General features: G+C 39.3%; 1 protein-coding gene across 10 annotated transcripts in view; it reads right to left on the minus strand.

The window, feature by feature from the left end:
- Positions 1–131: 131 nt before the first annotated feature.
- The window catches only part of Axn (protein axin), a 68,304-nt gene continuing 43,380 nt past the window's right edge, over positions 132–25,055 (minus strand). For 9 of the 10 annotated variants that reach the window (XM_053798945.2, XM_053798935.2, XM_053798938.2 and 6 more), the window contains 7 exons: positions 23,236–23,362; positions 19,163–19,316; positions 16,245–16,391; positions 10,331–10,630; positions 9,124–9,332; positions 7,609–7,876; positions 132–4,250 (listed from right to left, as the gene is read on the minus strand). In XM_053798945.2, coding sequence (XP_053654920.2) covers positions 4,130–4,250; positions 7,609–7,876; positions 9,124–9,332; positions 10,331–10,630; positions 16,245–16,391; positions 19,163–19,316; positions 23,236–23,362 — 1,326 coding nt within the window. In that variant the 3' untranslated portion in view covers positions 132–4,129. The remainder of the gene's footprint in view (positions 4,251–7,608; positions 7,877–9,123; positions 9,333–10,330; positions 10,631–16,244; positions 16,392–19,162; positions 19,317–23,235; positions 23,363–25,055) is intronic. The other variant, XM_053798944.2, reaches the window with a different exon arrangement.

Below are 25,055 nucleotides of genomic sequence, written 5' to 3' on the forward strand. Positions count from 1 at the left end.
AGCTAAATCCTTCAGCAAATATTTCTTGATCTCAGTTGAAATACTGGTTGGTGAACTGCATCTAGTTTGCATATTCTGCACTTCTGTTATCTCATACTAAAAAATAAAATGAGAGAGAAAATAAGCACAAATTACAAAATGAGTTTATTTAAAAAATCATATTTACAGAATAGGCATATCTTTCACTGTGAGATTAATGCCATTAGCCATTCAGCTGTAGCTACTCGCACAACAAAGATCCTGCCTTCGTGAAAGCTCTTTTTGTTAAAGAGTCGATCTTCACAAGGAGAGGAGACTCCTTTCCAGGGTAAGAAGCCCTCAAAGAATATGGCAGCTCCAAAATTAACGTTGAGAAGTCCATCTACCAGGGTGGGCACTTGACTGTCAGGTGATATGTCCTTCACGGCTCACTATTTCCACTACTTACGCACTGCCTCTGCATATAATACACGCTAGTCATTTTTTAAATTAACCAAAACAATTATATATATAATACAATAACAATAAATCTGAAATATATAAACATTGTGCTTACTAAATGGCAGGACAATATCTTGTGAGGCTTAGCCCCTAGTGATTCACTAGAAATACTAGGTAAAGCCCTGACACACTAGTCCCCAGAGTCGACAGCAAGCTGTAAACATTAGCATCATGCCATATATGTTGACCTGTGTATGTAGCAGCTGTCATGAACTAAGAAAGACATTAGCACCTGGCAAACTGAAACATTTGTGGAGGGTGTTTTGCCTGTGATGAAGGGGTACAGTTTTATTGCTTGGGAGTGATATGTGGATGTGTTCACATAAACTAAGAAAAAAGTTAATTAAATCTTTAGATTTGACACTGCAAAAACAATTGCAAATTTATTAGTCAGGTATGCCACTGGAGAGTAGACATGAAGTTAAAAGTTATGAATTAATAAAGGGATAAAACTATGTAAAGATTAAATGAGCATCAAATTTAAACAAAAATTACATTCCTGCAGTAGGGGAAAAATAACCAGTAATTAAACAGCTTCATTTTTTTCAATATTAATCTAAGAGGAGGGTAAAGTCCAAGTAGCAAATTTAGTTTTAAATATTTTTTGAATATTAGTTTTAGCAAACTCAAATGATGCACAAGAATAAGTCACAATACACTGGCTGAAACAATTCACATCATACACTTTTGAGAGGTAACTAAATTAAATTTAGTTCATCCTGAACCATAATCTGGTCACAACCGAAAAAATGGGTGAGGAGAAGAGACAGGTAGGTAATCAGGGAAGGGAAAGGAATGGAGAGAGGTCAGCTGATGAAAATGTCAGTAAAGAAGTTGGTGAATAGTAGCATTAAAAGTAAATTAACTAAGAACAAATTATATCTAAAGGGAATGGAGTATCTGGATATCTCCACAATCTTCCATCAGACGTACCTCAAAGGGCTCTAAATGAAGATGCAAGTAAAAGTCAGAAGACAGTAATGGTGTATTCTAAAAATTAGGGCATTGGTGGTGTACTGAAAAGGCAGACATCAACAGAAACAAAATTGGGACTAAGATTATGTTAGAAAGTGGTGTATTGGAGCTGAAACAGACCATATGTCACCAAAAGTTTCCTCTCCAGTGTTGGTTATAAGAACGTATACAGTCTTCATTTGTTAAGATACGGCACTTCAACTGCACAAATACTGTACATACACACGTAAAGACAACAGACAAGTTGTGTGATTATTACGTCCACAGTATCACTCCTCAAATTCTCTTTCCTACCAACTGGTGCTGCATAGCCCTTGTGGCTTAGCACTTCTTTTTGATTATAATAATAATAATAATACCAACTGGCAAGTATCCACACATTATCCCCTTTCTGTAAAATTACTCTTAATATTTACCTTAGCCTGAAAAGCTCTCATGCTTTGACAAATTCACTGGCCAGAAGTGTATACCTTAACCAGGATAGATGTCTTCAGTCTGAAATGCAACTTTCTTTAATCTCGTCAAACACACACTTAAGTTAGAGTAGGCATTTTGACCAAGAACTTAAGATGTGCACCTTTGATCTAGGCATTAGGTTTATTAACACAGATTAAGATGTCCTTAAAATATGTACCTCAGACTGTAGACAGATACTCCAAAACATGAACCTACTTCCTTGGCTCAAGACATGTTCCTTCAGTAAAGAACATTCTTTCTTAGGAAAATGGGGATGAGGGGAACATAATCAAGAGCAACAAATTCCCTGGTTCTTGTAGACAGTACTTCACCACAAACAAATACTTTAGACAACATCAAATTAATTTAGTTACAATGAAAGTATTAACATTATATGTAAATATTCTAGAAAAGGAAAAGACATACCTGAGACATCAACAAAATGGGTCAAAAAATAAACATAACAATAATTATATGTGAAGAGGCACCACTCCGGCCAGGTGGTAACACTATCATCATGCCTCAGCAACTCCAGCGTCACCTGCCACACACCACACTTTGTACATCCAGTACTCAACAAATTCATGTACAGTACAGCTTGTAAAAAAAAAAATCCAATCCAAGCCCACATGGCTGAGGTTCAATTAGCACATAACAGTGGATATGATTAATTATACTCCCATTATAAGTGGATGGTGAGTAGAAGCTGTGGGGGGTGTATATTGCTCTCTGTAAGCTCTTATGTATATTGCTGTAAACTATGTGGATACTGCTGCAGATTATTACTACTCTCTTTTAATCACCAAGAGTAAACTGCACTGTATGTGATGGTTTGTGTGTCGGCTACTGAGCGTGTCTAGTGCCTTGTGTGTAAGTTGCCATGTGGCACTATACGACCCTCGCAGCCTCTACGCTAGTAGCACCAAAGATAAAAGAGTTGCCAATAAAGGCTTGGTGTGAGCACATCACAGGTCCAGGCTCTGGCAGTCCTCGTGGTCACGTTGGGTCGCCTGCAATCATTGGCATCCTGTACCCACTTCGGCAGGTTCTTGCTACCAGCTGCTCCTAGACTAGTTTTGACAATGGCTTGCTACAATATGTACAATGCAAATTTCTTTACTTGGCTTGGCAAAAATTAATCTGAATCCCTGAATTCTGCCTGTTCAGTTTTGAAACTTTCATTGCACACCACTTTATCATTCCACATAACTAAGAAACCCTTAAAAGTGTCTATTTCTAAACTCTGTCAGTATTTCATGAGGAAATGGGGGCTGAGAATGACAATTCCATTCTTCCAAAGATCAAACACCATCACAATTTATTCTTTTCCCATAGTTTAAGTGGAATACACAACCCACTGTATTAATAGATTCTTGCAATTACTAACATTGCAAATGACTTCATAATATTTATGAATAATTAAATCCTGTTTAGCTCCTTACCCTCATGAAATCTACACTTCACTCATTAGTAAAGATACTGTATATGCTTGTGTATCAAACTAACAGAGGCTAGAAAAAATATTAAATTTAGCAAATACAATGCACTTATAATATACAAAATTGGAAAAGCATTATCTGAAAATTGCCAAGCAGTATAATGAATTTCTTACCAAAATGTGTGTACGCAACACTGCCACAGTCACTAACGCTTTGGCATTATTTTGTGAATAGCAGTATAGCGTGTTATTTGACAAGAATACATTAGTTGACTGTGAGCAAATGTGTACTGGTAGCCGAGTCAAGAGACCATAAACGTGGTAGCAAGGACATACTGACAACGCCGACGACGAGTGTCTGCCTACACACAGAACCTGCAAGTATCTCACACTGCTCCTGGCCACACCTTCACACATTATACATCTCTCACTTTATTTCTAAATTGAGGTAAGAAATTAAGCCTATCTGCTCCAAGGCTCCATCACCACCGGACCATGTGGCTTGGATTCCCACGGCCCGGCTAATCTCCCCGGTGGACTGGCTTCACATTCATTATTCTACCTAGCTTCTCACTTTCCTCTTCACCGGGGATCAATGCTAAAAATGTCCTTCTTGCTTTGCCCGTTTTGCTTTTCATTACCGAAAGTTAGGCAGAGGAATTTTGTTTCTGAGGCACCAACGTTGCCACAAAAAAATTCCTCTGCTCAATAAACCACTTCATGACCAATTGTACACACTATTCTTCTTGGTATATCAAGACACTTATTTACATATATTTCTCAGTCCGCCTTCCTAATCTGTGCAAATATCTTGCCATCAAAAAGCGGGAGGATCTCTGAGTCATCGGTGATTTCCTCCTGGATCACTCCAAACTCTTCGCACTGCTTCTTGAAGAAGAATCTGAAAGATTAAAAAGAAGTATTAGGTCTCTATGGGAAGTTCTGCCAGGAAGCAAACAGCGACATTCCATTCTCTCCTCTAATTCATTCATGCTCCAAAACAATAATTCAGTTGTAGGCAAAAATTATACATGCATCTTGCTATTAAGAGTAGTCTTGTACCATTTCTTGAAAGTATGCACTAAGAAACTGCATAAAAATATAAAAGCTAATTAAAGTATTTAACCGTTTAACTGTGACATCCTGCCTTGGTGGGAAATGGCCAATGTGTTAAAAAAATATACAATACAGTAATGAAATCACGAAACTAAGTGATTTTAAATCGTTTACCAAACTGAGGCAGGCCAGGACTCAACCCTACGAACCTTGTACCACCTCCAGAGACAGCACAATGTACGCATCACCTTACCTCTGGGCCAGCTATCCTACGAAGATCTTTGTAGGATCACTGGCCCAGAGGTAAGGTGATGTGTACATTGTGCTGTCTGGAGGCAGTACAAGGTTCGTAGGGTCGAGTCCTGGCCTGCCGCAGTTTGGTAAATGATACAATACAGTGCAACATATATATTTAGATTTTTAAAAATTCACCTTAAAGAAATTTGCATTTCATATGGAGATAAAAAAAAAAAGTATAAACTGAAAAAATCTGCTAGCTATTGGAAGCTTTAAATCTAGTACTTCAGGTTGAGGATTAAATATCAAATGAAAATATTCTTTCTTAGGGAGAAACAAATATACTGGTAGAGTCTACAGGTAAGCAGACATTAAAATATTACCAGTAAGTATATATATATATGCCAGGAGCAAGGGGCTAGTAACCCCTTCTGTATAAATTAATTAATTTAAAAAGAGAAACTTTTGTATTTCTTTTTGGGCCACCCCACCTCGGTGGGATACGGCCGGTTTGTTGAAAGAAAGAAGAAGTATATATATGGGAAAACAATGGAGAACTGACATGCTTCAATAATCAAAGGTACATGTGGCAATAACAAGGCATTACTCGATAAAGACAGATAGATAATGTAAATGAAACTGGAAGCCTAGAGGTCAAAGCAGATAAACCTGAGAGTAATTAGTGAGACTGCTATACCCAGCTAACCATTTCTTGTGGAAAAGGAGTTAGAAATAAATATCTAGAAGGTTATATAAAGTAAACCTTGTAAAGGTATGCCAACTTGCAAGTTATTAACTGGCATTTCAGCTTACAAACAAGTTTGTATAGAAAACAAAAGTACAAAGGATGGTCATGTTCACACATGTTCATACTAATGACTAAATGATGTTTTTGAGAGCGAGTGCATGCGTGTGCAATTTTGAGCATGTATAGGAAGAGCACTTCTTGCACACCACTGCACCATATCTGCTCTCACTTAACCCTTTCAGGGTCCAAGGCCCAAATCTGGAGTCACGCACCAGTGTCCAAGAATTTTCAAAAAAAAAATTTGTTATTTTTTCTTATGAAATCGTAGAGAATCTTTTTGTGAAGGTAATAAAACAAAAAGTACGAAATTTGGTGGAAAATTGACGAAATTATGCTCTCGCGAATTTTGATGTGTCAGCGATATTTACGAATCGGCGATTTTGCCGACTTTGACTCCCATTTTAGGCCAATTACATTATTCCAGTCAACCAAATTCTTAGCTATTTCACTAGTATTACTTCTATTCTATCGATTGATCACAAGAAATCGCCAAGTCAACTGTTTCAACTACAAAATAAAGTGATTGGAAATTGTTAATTTGGCCAATTTAACACAAAGTTCAAAATATTCCAATTTCAAAATAGGGTCCAGAATGAACAATGTAGGCATTCCTGGCACTAAACTAACATTTCCTCTGTTCATTAGTTATGTTTTGAGGCTTTACAAATAAATTCCATTTTGATTTTTTATTCACATAATGAATTTTTATTCACACCAAAAAATAGAAGATTTACTTTTATGCAATACTGTAATAATTGTATAAATATCATCACCATATTTGTGAATGTATATTAGACCCACCAGCTGATGTGTATTAGACGTGTGAGGTCGTTTGTTTACTCTTGAATATCGGCAAAAATTTAACATTTCTGCTACTTTGAGCTCAGTTTCAAGCCATTTCCAGTGCTAAAACCAATCAAAATCATCTCTATTTCTGTAATATGTCTTCCAGTCTATCAAATGAGACCAAGAAATCGCAAATACAACTATAAAAAACATACGAAAAAACACTGCAAATTTGCTGTTTTAATCGAAAAATCATGATTTCATTTTTTTTCTCTCATTATACACAGTGTGCTGCAGGATCTGTTTTATGTGGTGCACACATACCACATAGATGTATTCTCTCATATCTAGGCCCAAATGTACCACTCACAGTTTATCAGAGTGAGCTGAGCTCATGGCGTAGATCTACGGTTTGGACCCTGAACATAAAGCCGTAGATCTACGGGACGGACCCTGAAAGGGTTAAGAAACACACATCATATTATTGAACATTTTTCCATTAACTTCAGGGAATGAATATTAGTTCAAATAGCTGACTTCAGCAGACACTATATACAGTACATATAGTATATACTAGAACTAATCAACACACACAAACATGACTGCAGAGTAGCAGTAAGCACATGTTTCAAGGTAATTAGCACAAAGAATAAAGGCAATACTGTGACTGGAACAATTGCTGCCACCCTACTCACTCCTCCAGGTCAACCACTCCCATCCTGTGCCCCCCCCCCTCTTGTATTTATTCTGGCTTCCTTCTTTTTTCACTTCTCTATGTGACTAGTTAATGGTCCTAAATACAGGTTATTTGTGAATTAGTACATGCAACTCCTAAGCATTAGTGATATCATTATTAACCTAACATAAGGTTATTTGTGAATTAGTACATGCAACTCCTAAGCATTAGTGATATCATTATTAACCTAACATAAATATCACTCATCCAAGAACTTGGAGAAAATAACAGAGGCTTAAACTGTGATCTCTTGGGACCCAAATCACCAACTGCAGCCATTATATTTTTAAGATCTATGTGAGAAACATTTAAAGGGTTAATAAGCAATATAGTGTAACACACATTTGATAACGAAAACAAAAGCTACAGAAAAAGAAGAGATACTACAGCAGTAAAAAACAAAATAAAAAGATACTCTGATGTTGTGGATCACTCATGAAGGGCTAAAGTTTATGACTACTGTACAAACTGACCTTATAGCTTCAATGTCATGCTAGAATGTGTAGATTATATCTACAGTACTTTAGGTTGACAGTTTAATTTATGAATAATTTCCCTGAATTGAGAAAAAAATAAAGCCACTTGAATACAATACACTAGCTGGAATAAAATACATGCATATTTGTAATGCCCTACCTATAGTTTCCTTTCTTAGGGAGATGCTGTTTGAAGCGCTTCAACGTGACTGGGCGAGTGGGAACCCGTGTGACAAATGGCACAGCATCGTCGTGAAAGTTATATACAATAGTGGTACTCTCTGCTGCACTTGTGACCGAGGAACTGCCTCCCACATTGCCAGTGGGACCTGAGCCTCCGCTAGCGGTTGCCCCACCACCACCACCGCCACCACCATAGCTGCCACCACTGCCACCGCTGCTGCTGCCACCACTTTCGCATAGCACCCCTGCAAGCCGAGGATTCCACATAGCTAGTTTGACCTCAAATCTACAAAGACATTAACAAACAGCAAATACCCTGTACCATAAACAAGTACAGAGGTAGTTAAATTTGACCACAATGAAAGAGAAACAAACCTCCAAGCCCTTTCTTGATATCACTATTACATTCTCAAAGAACAGTGTTCCTTAAGAATGTAATCAATATACAATATCACAAGAGTATAAAATAGGATTTCTCTTTCATCATAGATGAACTGTATATTAAAGGTCATCCTGCTTTGGCAGATGACCAGCATGTTAAAAAAATTACATATTTTATATTGTTGCATTAGTACAGATATACACAACATACGGATGCAGACTTACAACTCAAACATTTACCCAATGCTGCCTGTCACATTTAAGTACCTGACATTTCATGAAATACTATTACTTTACATCAATTTCATGCAGAAATAAGTAATTTCAGTTCTAAGGTCCAGGAAATTTTATCTGAGAACTGGTGATAAATTACAGGATTTCAAAGTAAAACTGTACTTTATATATAACAATAGTCATGCTGCATCTCTAACAAGCAGAAAAAACTCATTTTTGTTGGGTCCATGGACACAATCATGTTTAGGTCAATGAACACTCAAGACTCTGTCACCCAATTTGCTATTCATGACCTACCAGTTTCCCACATGAAGGAGGTACCTTTCTCAAGGCTATTTTCCAGTACAGTTCTCTCAACAACTCTGAACTTGCTGTCAACAAATCTGATCCAATTTGAGGTCAACAAATTGTTTTTCACCATCTTCTTTCCATTACTGTCAGGTGTGGGAACTAAGCTAGTACAATTATGAATCTAGAATACACACTTGCCTATGGAGAGAAGCCCAGTACCTGTGAGGACTGCCAGGCTGAACTACTGATTCACCATAGCTTAACAGACCACCTTATTTATCAAAACATGCATAAAATTCATTGTCAATATTTCCATCATCCTGACTCAATCACTAACTACCTCACCTAAAGTACCCCCTTCAACTCAGACTCTCACTTTGGTTTTCTAACACAAACTAACCTGCTGCAACAACTTTGACATTAAATTCTCACTCACACTAACCTCCAACTCAACACCTACCTTTCACCTCGCCTCACCACAATGCTGTGGCACCAATATGGGTTTAGCACCGAAAGGCACATTTTGACCTTAGTAGCTGACCAGTGACAACTGTATCCTAGTTGATGACAAATAATTGTGACCTACCTGGAGGTGTTGGCTGAGAGTGTCTGGAAGGTCTTTGTCGCCTCAGTGTAGAACCGTTAGAGCCAGAGCCACAGGGAACTGGAGCAGAGGCAGCATCTGCATGGCAGGGACCTCGTCCACTTCCACCATCTGAATGTCCCCGGCTGTGACCAGAGCTGTGGCTCGAACTGTGACCTGCTGACCTACTGGAGCCATGACTTCCACCACCCCTGTAGATACACCAGTAGCACTACTATAAATGACTGTCATTTTTATTTTATCAGTCCTTGTTAAACAAGCGGCTTTTTTATGACGTATTCATCTTTTGCAATAATAACAACTGAACTCCTACGAGTCACAATAGTAATAATTTACAATTGTACTTAATACTGTAAGAAAGAACCAAATTATCATTTTTAACTGATGGGTAGATTGGTAAGAAGCAAATCTGATCTGAAGACAAAATTAAAAGAAATGCAACAAGGGAATGGTGAAGTATATAAATTATGTAGCTGATGCATAAGTGAATAAATAGCTGACATGAACAAAATGATGGAAAGGACATACAAGTGAGAGAATATATACCATACACGAAAGAAAGGCATAACATCAACAAGACATAAATAAACATGTTTCACTGAAAGGTGGGCTCGGTTCACTACATAAAAACTTTACTGCATCAAGTGTCTAATTAACTCATGCATACTAACAGTTGAATGTGAGTGGTCAACTGGCATTATGAATACTGTAAAAGGATGTAGAGAGATGGATAAATGGACTCGAGAAAATAAAATGGATGAAAGCATAATGCTTCCTCCTGTTAGGAGGAAGCATTAAATCCATGGAATCATACAGTGCCTGGGGGAATGGGAGGCAATCAGATTTGATTCATGGAAGGGATGATCAAAGTAAATAGAAACAAGTGGTTTTGGGGATTTGTCATACTGTCAGTGTGTGAGCATTAAAGACGGTAATATTTATTTAGAGATTAAAAAAAAAAAACTGGTTAACCAGATCAGAGTTCTGTAGGTGGAAAGTGCAGTGCTTGTACTCTGAAGGATGAGTGGGGATGATGCAGTTTGAAAGATGACTTGAACTGTGATATCCACACACATCTGAAAAGACAGCTTTTGCAAGAGTGATGGTAAATGTGTTTCCTCCTTTAGGTCACCTACCTTGATGGTAAATGTCAAATATGGAAAAACTTAAGCCTGCTGGGTATACTTACCTACTCCTCCTCTTGGTGTCATCTATATGTGCAAGATGAGGCTGGTTTGTTGCCTGAGACATGTGTGAAAGGTGGCCTGAGTGGGACACATGCAACATATGGCCAGAAATGTCACGTTGCTCAATGCCCGATGACCCCATCCATGAACTGCCACCCCTCTCTAATGACCCAGAACGTCCACCAGCCAGGCTTCCACTGCCGCCAATGCTACCACCCACGCTAGTGTTGCTTCCACTGGTGCCAGTTCCACCTATGCTAATACCACTCGCACTCCTCCGTCCTCCACTGCTACTACTGCGTCTGGAAAAAAAAGGGGGGGTTATCCAGCATTATCCTGAGTCAGTGGTTTTCAAGCATTTTCTTCCAAGTGGTTGTCAACATCTGGCAATACTTGTCAGTTTCCTCAATTCACAATCCTTATATTCTTCTTTGCTGCTGCTTAAATCTAAACATCTTTTAAAATCACATTCCCTTGACTTTCTTAATTCTTAAATAACTTATTACTTATAGAGGAAGGAAGAGAACAAATCAACAACCCCCAATTTTCAATCTCATTTTTCTTTAATAAAACACTGTAAATACAGCTAGCCCAAAGACTTAACACTACAGAACTCCACATCAGTGGAGAAACCACACCTGACCAAAAATTAAGAAATTTTATTATGGAGAGACTAAAGGAACTCAAACTATCAATCACAAAAGAGAAGAGGACCAGAGGAGACAAGATTGTGATGTACAAAATACTCATGTAACTAAACAGATTGGAGAGAGAGAGAGAGAAAGGCTGTTCAGGATAAAAGGAGGCAGAGGGCATAGATGGCAGTTTAAATTGGAGATGCACCACAGGAGCATTAGGAAATCATTTTTCAGTAGTCAGTAAGAGGACCAAGCAAAATGAGGTGTTGAGGGAAGCCAACTTGATACACAGTTTCAAGAAGACAGATGTCTTCTTACTCATCTTTATTGTGGCATGTGTGCAGCATATGTAAGGTGGTGTCCCAATATCTAACAACCAAATAAAAGTCAATATTACCATGTACAGAAGAGGGTAAGTAAGTAAATAAGTTTATTCAGGTATACACAAATACAGTTACATAGATTACCGTACATAGCAGCATATGTGTAAAGAACCTAGGATAACCCCCAAAAAATCAGACAGAGTGACTTATTTCCACTGAGGAAGTGGTTACACACCACTTTCTTTTTCAGCAGTAAGATTAAGCTGAAAGAAATAAGGATGGAGCTGAATCAAGTAAAACAGCCAGAAAAAATGCACAAAAGAAATAAACAGTTAATAAATGAGCAAAGACAAATAAAACAAAGTCCCAGAAAAGACTGAAAATGGATAGTAGTATAGTGGGTATAGAGAACATCCTCTAACTTCAAAGTACAGAGAGATGCAAACACCCTTAAGGAACTACAATATTCCCCCCACTGTCAGACATAAGCAGCTTGTTAATGTTATTTTGCTCATTCCAAAATGTTAGCATGGGTTAATTAGTTGCTTGTTTTACCACACAAGCCATCTCCCAATACAGTAGGGCTACAAAAAAATAAAATAGTGATCAATGACCATCACTCCTTCAACAGCTGTCTTGCCATAAGTGTGCAAACATCAAACTACAAATGATCCTTCAAACTGCAACATCTCCGCCTCTCCTTCAGAGTACTCTCTCTCAACTATTAATTTCAGCCAGCTGATTTCCCTGAATCCCTGCATCAATATTACCTTGTTTGCACATCAACATCACATCAAACCCTTAAAATCACCTATATCTGCTCCCCAATCTTACAGACACAGGTTTACTGGAGGCTTAAACCCTCACCACTTAAAAATCTTCATCCTTCCTCCAACCCTTCTTAGGATAACCACCTCCTTCCACCCCAGTTTTATACACACTCTTGGTCATCCTAGTTTGCTCCAGCCTTTCTAAATGAACAGACTGCTCAACAATCCATCCCTCTGCCCTTTGAATACTACCTTTGGTAACCAGTCTTCCAATTCTATACATAATAGTCACAGCACACATTGGTCTTAAACATAACAAAGCCACTGTCTGCAGTCTTGTTCTTGCTACAATGTTTAGAGACCATGTCTTGCATACACACACAAGTGTTAGTATCGCTATATTCAGATACATTCCCTTTTTCTTCCTCCACAGATATATATAACCTATGCCTTCTCTCTGCATTAAAACTCTCTACTACTTTTAGTAACCTAGTCCATATTTCATTCATCTGCAACAATTGCCATATTGCTCCTCTATCCACCCTATCACATGCCTTTTCAAAATCCGTAAATGTGACAAATGATGCCTTACCTTTACCTAAGTAAAGCACTGTTCACTTGCTGTGTGTGTTTCAACGTAAACGCTTGCTCTAAACATCCCATAAATCCTCATTATTACTTTGGAGTCCTACTTTTTGCCATATTCCTAACGCCTTCAATAATAATTATACTCTACACTTTACAGCCGCCGCCTTCTTTCAACGCACCGGCTGTATCCCACCGAGGCAGGGTGGCCCAAAAAGAAAAACAAGAGTTTCTCTTTTTAACTTTAGTAATGTACACAACAGAAGGGGTTACTAGCCCTTCGCTCCCAGCATTTTAGCCGCCTCTTACGACACGCATGGCTTATGGAGGAAGAATTCTTTTCCACTTCCCAATGAAGATAAGAGGAAATAAACAAGAACTAGTAAGAAAATAGAAGAAAACCCAGAGGGGTGTGTATATATATGCTTGTACATGTATGTGTTTATATTATATACTTTCATACATTCCCTTCTTTGCCTCCATAGATAACGTTTTTTGACTCCACATATACCTCAACGCACCACTCACCTTTTTTCCCTCATCAATTCTATGATTAACCTCATCCTTCATAAATCCATCCGCCGACAGGTCAACTCCCAAGTATCTGAAAACATTCACTTCTTCCAAGCGTGCATGAGCGTGTTAGATAGGAGTGAATGGAGACGAATGATACTTGGGACCTGACGATCTGTTGGAGTGTGAGCAGGGTAATATTTAGTGAAGGGATTCAGGGAAACCGGTTATTTTCATATAGTCGGACTTGAGTCCTGGAAATGGGAAGTACAATGCCTGCACTTTAAAGGAGGGGTTTGGGATATTGGCAGTTTGGAGGGATATGTTGTGTATCTCTATACGTATATGCTTCTAAACTGTTGTATTCTGAGCACCTCTGCAAAAGCAGTGATAATGTGTGTGTGTGGTGAAAGTGTTGAATGATGATGAAAGTATTTTCTTTTTGGGGATTTTCTTTCTTTTTTTTTGGGTCACCCTGCCTCGGTGGGAGACGACCGACTTGTTGGGGGAAAAAAAAAAAAAAAAAAAAAACATGTATGTGTAGTGTGACCTGACCTAAGTGTAAGTAGAAGTAGCAAGACGTACCTGAAATCTTGCATGTTTATGAGACAGAAAAAAGACATCAGCAATCCTACCATCATGTAAAACAATTACAGGCTTTCGTTTTACACTCACTTGGCAGGATGGTAATACTTCCCTGTGTGGTTGCTGTCTACCAATCTACTACCTAGGACTTTACAGCCGTATTCCCTATAATTCTTATATTAACTCTTGCCACCTTTTCCCCATATACAAAGGAACCATGCACGTCCTCCACCAATCTTTAGGTACCTTCTCATCTTTCACACCTATGCTCAACGAATTCACTAACCACTCCAAAATTATGTCTCCACTTGCCTCTAACATTGCCTTCTTAATTCCATTTGCCTCGGCTGCTTTACTTCTTTTCATTCTACCCACTGTCTTATACATGTGACCCATATTCATTTTTTACTTTTCCTTACTCTTACCAGACATTATTCCTCCCTTCCTAATGTTTGAAATCACAGCCTCCCTTTCATCAACACAGCTCCTCAAAACACACTCTCCATCTGTCCAGTACCTCTACCTACCATATTCCCTCTTTTGTTCTCAACTGCATGTCAATTTGCTTCCCAGGCTTTAACACATTTATCTCTCCAAAACAGCTTCTTAATCTCTGTAAAATTTGCCAACAAAGACACCCATTCTCTCATTGGTTCTTCTACACTCTTTCACCACTCACCTAACCACTCTTTTTCTCTCCATATACTGTGCCTCTCATATGCTAATTTTTTCTTCCTTACTGCATCATTCTATACTCTGCCTCTCATACGCTAATTTTTTCTTCCTTACTGCATCATTCCACCAATCATTCCTCTTCCCACCTGCACCCATCCTCTTATAATGCCAAATTCTGAAACACACTCTAGTACTTCATTCTTAATCCCTTTCAGTGGCTGTCACATTAATACCAGGGGTCCCCCCTCACTTAGATCTATTCATAAGGTCTAGTAGCTTTAACTTTTGCACAAGAGGCCTGGTAGACCTACATATAAGGGAATGAGTCAATGCAGTCGGTGTGCACAGCATACAAAAATCATGGCCCTTACAGTGCATTGTACAATGCCATATTTAATACGCCTTATTCACCATGCTGCATAAATCCAAAGGCCCCACTCCCAGGTGAAATGAATGATTTTTATTCTCCAGCGACAGCTCCAACAATGATGATTATGGAACTGATGAGGAATTCGTAGGTTTCAAACATATAGTGATCAAAAGTGATGCTCAGGACACTGGAAATAACGCTGCAAGATAGTCACTGTATACCCTCTTGTCTGAAGTTTGATCACTTCCTAATGACAATTTCTGCTACAGAACAGAAGAAATGGTTTTAGAACAGATATTATGATTGTGCACACACAACAAGGCACCCACCAAAGTGCACACACATGCACACTGTGTGTAGAAAAGGTAAAACACCATTGTGCATGGAAACTTGTTTCAACAGTTCTAGGACCATGACTAGTGCCTGTATATATGTACATAAATGTAAGAACTGTAAAACATTTGCATGTGTGTGTGTTTAGTATTAGTGGTGTTGGTACTGTGTTACATACAACAGATGGATATGTGTATAGTGTACATGATATGGGTCTTATGGGCCACAAAAGTTACTGGAAAACATAAAAAATTTAGAAACCCCAAGATACAAAAAATTAAAAGGAAAAATGTGGGACACGCATTAGTTGCTGATGCTGCTGTCAGTTGGTCATCAACCTTCAACTTCATGCCTTCACATCTTGGCAACGATTAATAGGAAATATTTTTATTACCATCAGAAAAATACACTCTTAATTGATAAGAATTTTTTTTTACATGGGCACCAAGAGCAATTTTACTTTCTGGGCTTTGGACAATCTAGCCCATACTGCAACACCCACTCTCACATCATGGCTCGGGACAGCCAGGCTACTGCTTCACAAAACAAGATTAAACATGAAAGCTTGGAGTCATCTACAATCAAAATACTACCAAAAAACAAAAACTATGTAATGTTTACTTTGGTAACTCCCATATAACTCATCTTGGAACAAAGGAAAGCCAGTGTGGGCCAGTAGCTCCACTGCAAGCAATTAAACTTACACAAACTGACCCATGCTAGGCAGGTCTTACTCAAATCCAACTTTCTCAGTCATTTATCCAACTCATCTTTTAAAACTACACCTGACCACCTGCCCAGAATGCCCTATACAAGCTGCAATTTTTCTCCATGTTCTCTATGTACTTAAAGCACATTTGTAGGTGAAAAACTATACCAAGAAAGACTTTACTGCAGTAACTCCTCCCAACAAACTCAAACACTGTAGGTACTTACAAAATGAAGATCATTATCACATGTTAGTACATACTGTACTGTGCAAACTTAAGAGGCAGAACAAGAGACAGGTAAAAGAGAGAGGGAGAGTACAACACACAGAAAGAAACAGTGAAATTACTGAAGAAATGTGCTGCGAATGCACCAATCAGTTATGTGTGAGGTACAAGGGAAAGAGTTCAAGTCACCTCAGAGTTCCGGGAGAGGTGGCCCCAGCGGCCGTGTGTGTGGAGCGGTTTGCTGGAAGCCATGGGTCCCACTCAGTCTCTGGGTAAACACTAGACGAGTTCATACTCCCACAAAACTTATCACTCTCCAGCAGCCACGATGTTACTCTGAAAATGTACACACCAGTGCCAGTGGTAACTAACACAGCAGATGCTGTAGGCACAGATGATAAAAGGAAAGAATAAAGAATAAAAGATAATGAAAGGGAAAAGGTGAAAACAGATATAACAAAAGAAATAAAAAGAAACAATAAAACTTTTGCCTACTTCACCAAGTGCAACAAGCACCTCACATTTGTGCTATTTTAAGAGATACAGTCTTTCTTCTCCACTAATATTTGTGTCTGACATCTTTAAATCACTGTTACAAATTACAATGGCTTGCAGAAAAGCAGGTGGCAAAACTTAAGCTATCACAATCATTGAATACTGAGGCCCCTCAAGGAGGATAGGTTTCAGCTTGTGTAACTCTACAGTACTGCCATAATAGCAATAGTACTAACAATAGTATAGCAACAGTACTATAGATAAGTACATGTAATACGAAGCAAGCTCCAACCAAAAGCATAACTGGCAAAACTTAATAAAGCCATCAAATGCTGGTATTGCATGCAAACATTCAATAACAAGACTGTACAGTCAATACTACAAATTTGCAGGAGTTATATCTCTAAGAGGACTTAGCACATTCAGAAATCCCTAAACATTTTCAAGAAGAAATTTGATAAGGTCCTTAAGTTAGGTCCTAATCAGCCAGGTGTGATGCCTGTGTTGGACTATATGCCAGGTGTGGTGCCTACGTTGGACTATATGCAGGTGGAACTAACAGCCTGATTAATCAGGCTATCAAACAGGAGGCCTGGTCTGGGATCAGGAAGCAGTGGCTGTGACCTCTGGAATCTACTACAGGTTACCCCAAAAGTAACCACTCAATGCTAATAAAAAAATATTTCAACTTGTGTTTCAGAGGCAATTTCTCTCTAAATATTGCTTTAACCTCAAGTCATATTGGCCTCAATAAAAATTATTAAAAATTCCAGAAAGAACATTTTTAATGACACCTTGTAGTTAGTTTTCAATACAGAGGTTCTGCACTAAGCCTCCTTTACACATACGTACGTGTATATTTTTTTTTCAACAAACCGGCCATATCCCATTGAGGCAGGGTCACCTAAAAAGAAAAACGAAAGTTTCTCTTTTTAAATTTAGTAATGTATACAAGAGAAGGAGTTATTAGCCTCTTGCTCCTGGCATTTTATTCGCCTCTTATGACATGCATGGTTTACGGAGGAAGAATTCTGTTCCACTTCCTCATGGAGTCCTTTATATATATACCTCGATATAATGGGTATTATTAAAACAATCACGAAATCTCAAAAGTTAAAGCGCTGAATAAACAAGTCATGAAATTAGAGTACTGCGAATTTGTAGAACTGCACATGCTTTATTATCTAACATGTCCGCTGTGCAGCAGCAGCAGCATCACCTCAGTAAGTTCCTTCATTTTTGTGTTTCTATATGTGTACATCACTCATTAAATGATTAAATAAGAGCTGATTCTATTAATAAGTTAGAGATGGATCCCATTCCCACACATTCTGTAAACTTCTTCAGGAGTGGCTAATGCAACCTAGGACATACATACATGTATATCCAACCCTTCAAGGGAGGAGGTTCCTTGATGCTGGTGAGGGGATCCTGATTTAAGGAACTGGACTTGTACACCCCTTCCTTGAATTGAACCTGAATACCTTCCATTCCCCAAGGTTCTGTATGGCCCATATGGGTTTAGTTTTTTCCCCCATCCCTGATATCAATGTAAAAAATAATACCATAACCAAGCATGCATCAACTTAAAAAAGTATTAATCTTCCCAGATAAACACCAAAGAAAAACAGTTACAACTACACATGCAAAGGTTAGCCAAAAAGGTAAAATGCAATTATTTACAGTATAAAGTACAACATGTAAACATTCATGAAGCCAAATTCTATTGAATCATTTGAGAAAAATATAGTAAAAAAGGGAAAAAATAATACCAAACTCCAGAAAAGGAAAATTTAAGAGAAATGACCAAAGAAAACTTGCATGCAAAAACAGAATGCCACTAATGAATGATATTGGCATGACCTCTTATTATTTAGCATTTTTTAACACAGGTCAGCTCCCATCAAAACAAGGAAACAACCATCAACACCTATGAAGGTTTAATAAGCTTTCTTTCAGCTTGATGCAGTCAGGAGAGTGAACAAAACCCAGCAGGCTTCAGCAAATATTGTACACCAACCATGAGCAGTGCAACGTGACCTCACATTTAAGTTACGGACATCAACAACTATTTACGCTAGTCTCATGGTACAACCAGGTTATAGTTGTTCTGATGTATGCTAATATCATCTAAGATTGCTTCTACAATAACTACATGCAATTTAACAAATATTTTATTTTTTTATGATTTGTGGCCCATTTATGTCAGGTCTCTTAATTTAGCTATTTTTCAAAATGTAGGCCAAGTCAGAAGCAAAAATCCTTTGCAAAAGCATGAACTCAGTTTTCACGAATGGCACAAATTTCCATATATAGTACCTATATCGTATAATGAGTCAGCTGCAAGGGAAAAAACTCCAAAAACTTTAGGACAACAATGCATAAACATTCTATACTCTTATCAACTTACTGTATAAAGTGCTGCAAAATCCAAAAGCTCTTATGTAATGCAAGTGTTGCACATAAGTAGCATGCCAAGTCTTCCTAAGCTTGAACTGGTATATCAGTAATAAACACCCAGTCATTCAAACCTCTTCACTTCTAATATACAAATACCTTTGGAAGCTGAATGTTTGCAGAGAAGTGTTACCATCACCCGTAAATGGTCTCACCTCTCAGTTGATGATGCAGACGGAGTCAGCGAGGGGCCAGAGTCTGACACCACCGACACACCTGAATCAGTCAGGTCTGCCGGTGCACGGCGCGAACTGCTCCGCCTCCCACTCGGTTGTCGCCTCCCAGAACTGCCGCCATCACTACTGGTACCTGTTCCAGAAAAAGTGAAAAATTACAATAATACAGTTTAATAGATTACAGAGTAAATCATAACTTTTTTGTGGGTGCAATTAATAGACTGGATAGTGAAAAGTAGACACAGTAGTGTCCAGAGATGAGGCAGTAGCAAGATTTATGGAAAAATTAGTCAACATGCTGATGGATAAAACAGGACACTCAGATACAGACAGATGAATTAGTACACACACACACACACACACACACACACACACACACACACACACACACACACACACACACACTCGACATGCAAATACAGACAGATGGTTTATATAAAAGAATAGATATAGATGAATGGATAAATTCAAGTGGTTTAAGATGGTGTTTGCTCCAAGTTTCTTTTAAGGTTACCACCTTATTTCACTGAAAATTTCTATTGTATATCAGCACTGTTGGGTTGCATTACCAGAATAAACAATCTGACTATTTTGATCAGAGAAAGTTTTGGAAATAATATGCTTGTGGATTTTTATAAACAAGTATACATAGTCTTTCTCATAAGCAATGTAAATGTGAACATTAAAGAACAACTTGTACACCCTAAACATATTGTCACTGGTACTGCCTCTTATATTCAGACAGCTACTATATATGTTATTTGTTAGTAGTTCTGGGGATTATCTTCCCTACTACCCACTTTCAGACCAGGTAACCATAACTGAGAAAAATATACAGTACTATGCAACACTAAGTATGAATGTACTCGCTCCAAAAATTTTAAAAGAAATGCCAAGTTCAATGTAAACTTAGGAATTAATTTCCATGAATTAAGAACTTGCTTATAAAATGCTCTATAGTAAAGGACATTACTCAATAAAACCACAAAAAAAAGTGATTATAAAACCCATTATTTCACAAAAAATGTTTTATACATTTTCTTCCTTTTTATTTAATAGTGTTATTCCAGACATAATCTGAAAGTGTGGTTCTGCTTGGTGTTAGCACTAGCCTTCAGCTGTGCTGTGCTTGGTGTTAGCACTAGCCTTCAGCTGTGCTGTGCTTGGTGTTAGCACTAGCCTTCAGCTGTGCTGTGCTTGGTGTTAGCACTAGCCTTCAGCTGTGCTGTGCTTGGTGTTAGCACTAGCCTTCAGCTGTGCTGTGCTTGGTGTTAGCACACGCCTTCAGCTGTGCTGTGCTTGGTGTTAGCACACGCCTTCAGCTGTGCTGTGCTTGGTGTTAGCACACGCCTTCAGCTGTGCTGTGCTTGGTGTTAGCACACGCCTTCAGCTGTGCTGTGCTTGGTGTTAGCACTAGCCTTCAGCTGTGCTGTGCTTGGTGTTAGCACTAGCCTTCAGCTGTGCTGTGCTTGGTGTTAGCACTAGCCTTCAGCTGTGCTGTGCTTGGTGTTAGCACTAGCCTTCAGCTGTGCTGTGCTTGGTGTTAGCACTAGCCTTCAGCTGTGCTGTGCTTGGTGTTAGCACTAGCCTTCAGCTGTGCTGTGCTTGGTCAGCTGTGCTGTGCTTGGTGTTAGCACTAGCCTTCAGCTGTGCTGTGCTTGGTGTTAGCACTAGCCTTCAGCTGTGCTTGGTGTTAGCACTAGCCTTCAGCTGTGCTTGGTGTTAGCACTAGCCTTCAGCTGTGCTTGGTGTTAGCACTAGCCTTGCTGTGCTTGGTGTTGGCACTAGCCTTCAGCTGTGCTTGGTGTTAGCACTAGCCTTCAGCTGTGCTTGGTGTTAGCACTAGCCTTCAGCTGTGCTTGGTGTTAGCACTAGCCTTCAGCTGTGCTTGGTGTTAGCACTAGCCTTCAGCTGTGCTTGGTGTTAGCACTAGCCTTCAGCTGTGCTTGGTGTTAGCACTAGCCTTCAGCTGTGCTTGGTGTTAGCACTAGCCTTCAGCTGTGCTTGGTGTTAGCACTAGCCTTCAGCTGTGCTTGGTGTTAGCACTAGCCTTCAGCTGTGCTGTGCTTGGTGTTAGCACTAGCCTTCAGCTGTGCTGTGCTTGGTGTTAGCACTAGCCTTCAGCTGTGCTGTGCTTGGTGTTAGCACTAGCCTTCAGCTGTGCTGTGCTTGGTGTTAGCACTAGCCTTCAGCTGTGCTGTGCTTGGTGTTAGCACTAGCCTTCAGCTGTGCTGTGCTTGGTGTTAGCACTAGCCTTCAGCTGTGCTGTGCTTGGTGTTAGCACTAGCCTTCAGCTGTGCTGTGCTTGGTGTCAGCACTAGCCTTCAGCTGTGCTGTGCTTGGTGTCAGCACTAGCCTTCAGCTGTGCTGTGCTTGGTGTCAGCACTAGCCTTCAGCTGTGCTGTGCTTGGTGTCAGCACTAGCCTTCAGCTGTGCTGTGCTTGGTGTCAGCACTAGCCTTCAGCTGTGCTGTGCTTGGTGTCAGCACTAGCCTTCAGCTGTGCTGTGCTTGGTGTTAGCACTAGCCTTCAGCTGTGCTGTGCTTGGTGTTAGCACTAGCCTTCAGCTGTGCTGTGCTTGGTGTTAGCACTAGCCTTCAGCTGTGCTGTGCTTGGTGTTAGCACTAGCCTTCAGCTGTGCTGTGCTTGGTGTTAGCACTAGCCTTCAGCTGTGCTGTGCTTGGTGTTAGCACTAGCCTTCAGCTTGCTGTGCTTGGTGTTAGCACTAGCCTTCAGCTGTGCTGTGCTTGGTGTTAGCACTACGCCTTCAGCTGTGCTGTGCTTGGTGTTAGCACACGCCTTCAGCTGTGCTGTGCTTGGTGTTAGCACTAGCCTTCAGCTGTGCTGTGCTTGGTGTTAGCACTAGCCTTCAGCTGTGCTGTGCTTGGTGTTAGCACTAGCCTTCAGCTGTGCTGTGCTTGGTATTAGCACTAGCCTTCAGCTGTGCTGTGCTTGGTGTTAGCACTAGCCTTCAGCTGTGCTGTGCTTGGTGTTAGCACTAGCCTTCAGCTGTGCTGTGCTTGGTGTTAGCACTAGCCTTCAGCTGTGCTGTGCTTGGTGTTAGCACTAGCCTTCAGCTGTGCTGTGCTTGGTGTTAGCACTAGCTTTCAGCTGTGCTGTGCTTGGTGTTAGCACTAGCCTTCAGCTGTGCTTGGTGTTAGCACTAGCCTTCAGCTGTGCCAAGTCTCACTCACTACCATCAACCTGTAACACATCATGTCAACTTAATGTATTAAAAATAAATAGTCCTGGGTAATCTCCCTCCTTAACGAGTTTAGTTCCCACAAGATTTATATGGATAAATTACTAACAAATTTTTGTTTAAACTTTATAATGCTACAATGTAATAGAACAGTTTTAAATACAAAATTTTATCGAGATCTAAGCAATAGTTTTGGAGATAGGTATTTTTCCATTTATTTTTTATGGATTTGGATATTTTACCATGAAACAGTACATCCCTATATTAATTTCCCCACCCTTTCCCCCCAAACAAGTTCCTACCCATGCCTATTGGATACTCAAGACAACCTCTCAATATCGTCAAACCATCTTCATAACCCTTCCTTAGATATCCTCCTACACCTTCCATCTACTATCTATCTAATGTCTAGATCCTCTCAACAACACCTCTTCCACTCTTCGAACTGTATCATTCATATCACCACATTGTCTTATTTCTTCATTTAATGCAAAGTATTCGTTCTTGTCAATTAAGAGTATTTTGGCTTTTAATTCATGTACTGCACTATTTGCATAGCACTATTACATACTTCAAGGTTGAAAAACCTATTTTTCTCAATAAAATAGATCTCAACACAAACAATAACAATATGTACACAACCACATTTTAATGTACAGGCATATGCTCTCAGCTGTGTAGTATATGAATATTGTGGCTCTTTGTAACGTGTGGAGCTATGTAGTGATCTATCTAACGAATACGTTGTGCTAAATCAACAAACCTTTAGCATCAATCTTTTTCTTCATTTAGCATTAGCTACTGTGCACAAAAATGAAGATTACTAATTGCTGCCTCACCATGCCACTTACCAGCATAGTTCTCCATATAATCTGGCATAGAACGAGACTTGGGTAGAGGATGGAGCCCAGCTCTCTCGCTGCTTTCATAATAGTCGGCTACATTGCCCGAGTCTGACGAGAAGGTGGAGTAGACGTCCTGACCCAAGAAGAACGAGATAAACTGAACGTATCGCTCTCTAATAAGTGACAATGATGAGAACTCTGAATAAAATCAATTATAGTAATGTGTAATGTAGTTGTTTCACTTTACAGTAACATTCACTTTTAATATGTATTAAGATAGTAGGAATTATTAATATTAAGTTTGTATTTAAGGCAAACTTGTACTGAAGTATAAATGGGATGACCATAGCCCCTAACACCTCTCCCTGACTATTTGTGAGTATGTAGAAATCAGGAACAGTTCTGCACCACATAGTTATGAACTCTCACACAGCAGCACCACCAATCTCTATCTTTGCCAGTTTTGTGAACTGGATCATTTGATAAACACAGGTGTTTAGGAGTATAATATTACTAATGGCAAGCATACCCAGTAAGTAACTGTTCAATGAGCAGGGCGCTAGAGTACATCATGTGATAAAACAAATAAGGAGAGAATCTGAACTTTTAATTTAACTGGTTGCCAGAACAGACAGAGGAAAAAAGAGAAAAAAAGATAGAGAGGTTGTGGGGGCGAACTGCAAACTTAATAATTCTGAGTATTCCACTGGGCTTTCAGATGACCTACACTAATGGATTTTCTGTCAGTGGTACTAGCCCTTGTCTGTAAATATATGGTTCCAACCCCCCCCCCCCACCACCACCAATATTGCAAGTGCATTAAAGATGCTTACCCTTGTAACAGACACCAGATCAGTAATGTGTACTAAATTCAACAGAGAGGAAATATTAACACATTAATACACATTACCCTTATACTGTATATTAATTAATCCAGGTACTTTATCCATAGACATTTAGCTACATTAAAATTAACCATAACATTTACTCATTAATTTACAGTATAACTTTAAAATATCATCTGTCACAGCTGTCTCCCACCAAGGTCAGGTTACCCAAACAAATAAGAAACATTCACAATCATTCATTCAATAGCTTGCTTGCCAGGATACATACATTACAATGAAAAGAACTGAAGAACAACATCCCTACTCCTCTTCCAGTGCTGGCACTGGACTTCCCACCTTCAGGACCCAAATCCAGAAAGCTTGCTTCCTTGATTCATACTACTTACCCAAACTCAAATAAGTTGCACATAGGAGAGAGGAGCTTACAATGACGTTTCAGTCCAACTTAGACCATTTACAAAATCCAGGTAGGACGAAAATGTCGTCGTAGGTTATTTGTGAATTGTTCCAGTCACAGTATTGTGCCTTTTTGTTCTTTATTTAACCATACTCATTACTTGCTTCCCTTATCCACCTTATCATTCACCACTCTTTCCTCCTCCCTAGGAGATAGCAGACATCACGCATGCTCTGCCCTTACCCCTACTTGCTGGCAGAAACTGTGTGGTACCTTCGGCATCCTTCACTTCACCCCTTCCTCTCTACTAACTAATCAGCATTCCATCCTTACACCCTGGCTACCTCTCTCAGAACACTGAATTAACAGAATACAAATTAATGATAGGAGTGAGTGGGGCTAAGTGTGCTTTATGACAACATGCTGTTCGAGTGCAAGCAAGAAAACATGTATGAAGGGATTCAGGGAAACCGTTTAGCCAAAGGTGGAAAGTAGTCCCTACACTCTGAAGAACTGGTGGGAATACAACAGCCTGTAGAGGCATCTGGTCTGTAATGTTGGCACACACATGGCAAGGTGGT

The sequence above is a fragment of the Cherax quadricarinatus genome, chromosome 66, assembly GCF_038502225.1.
Source record: "Cherax quadricarinatus isolate ZL_2023a chromosome 66, ASM3850222v1, whole genome shotgun sequence".
Lineage (NCBI taxonomy): Eukaryota > Metazoa > Arthropoda > Malacostraca > Decapoda > Parastacidae > Cherax > Cherax quadricarinatus.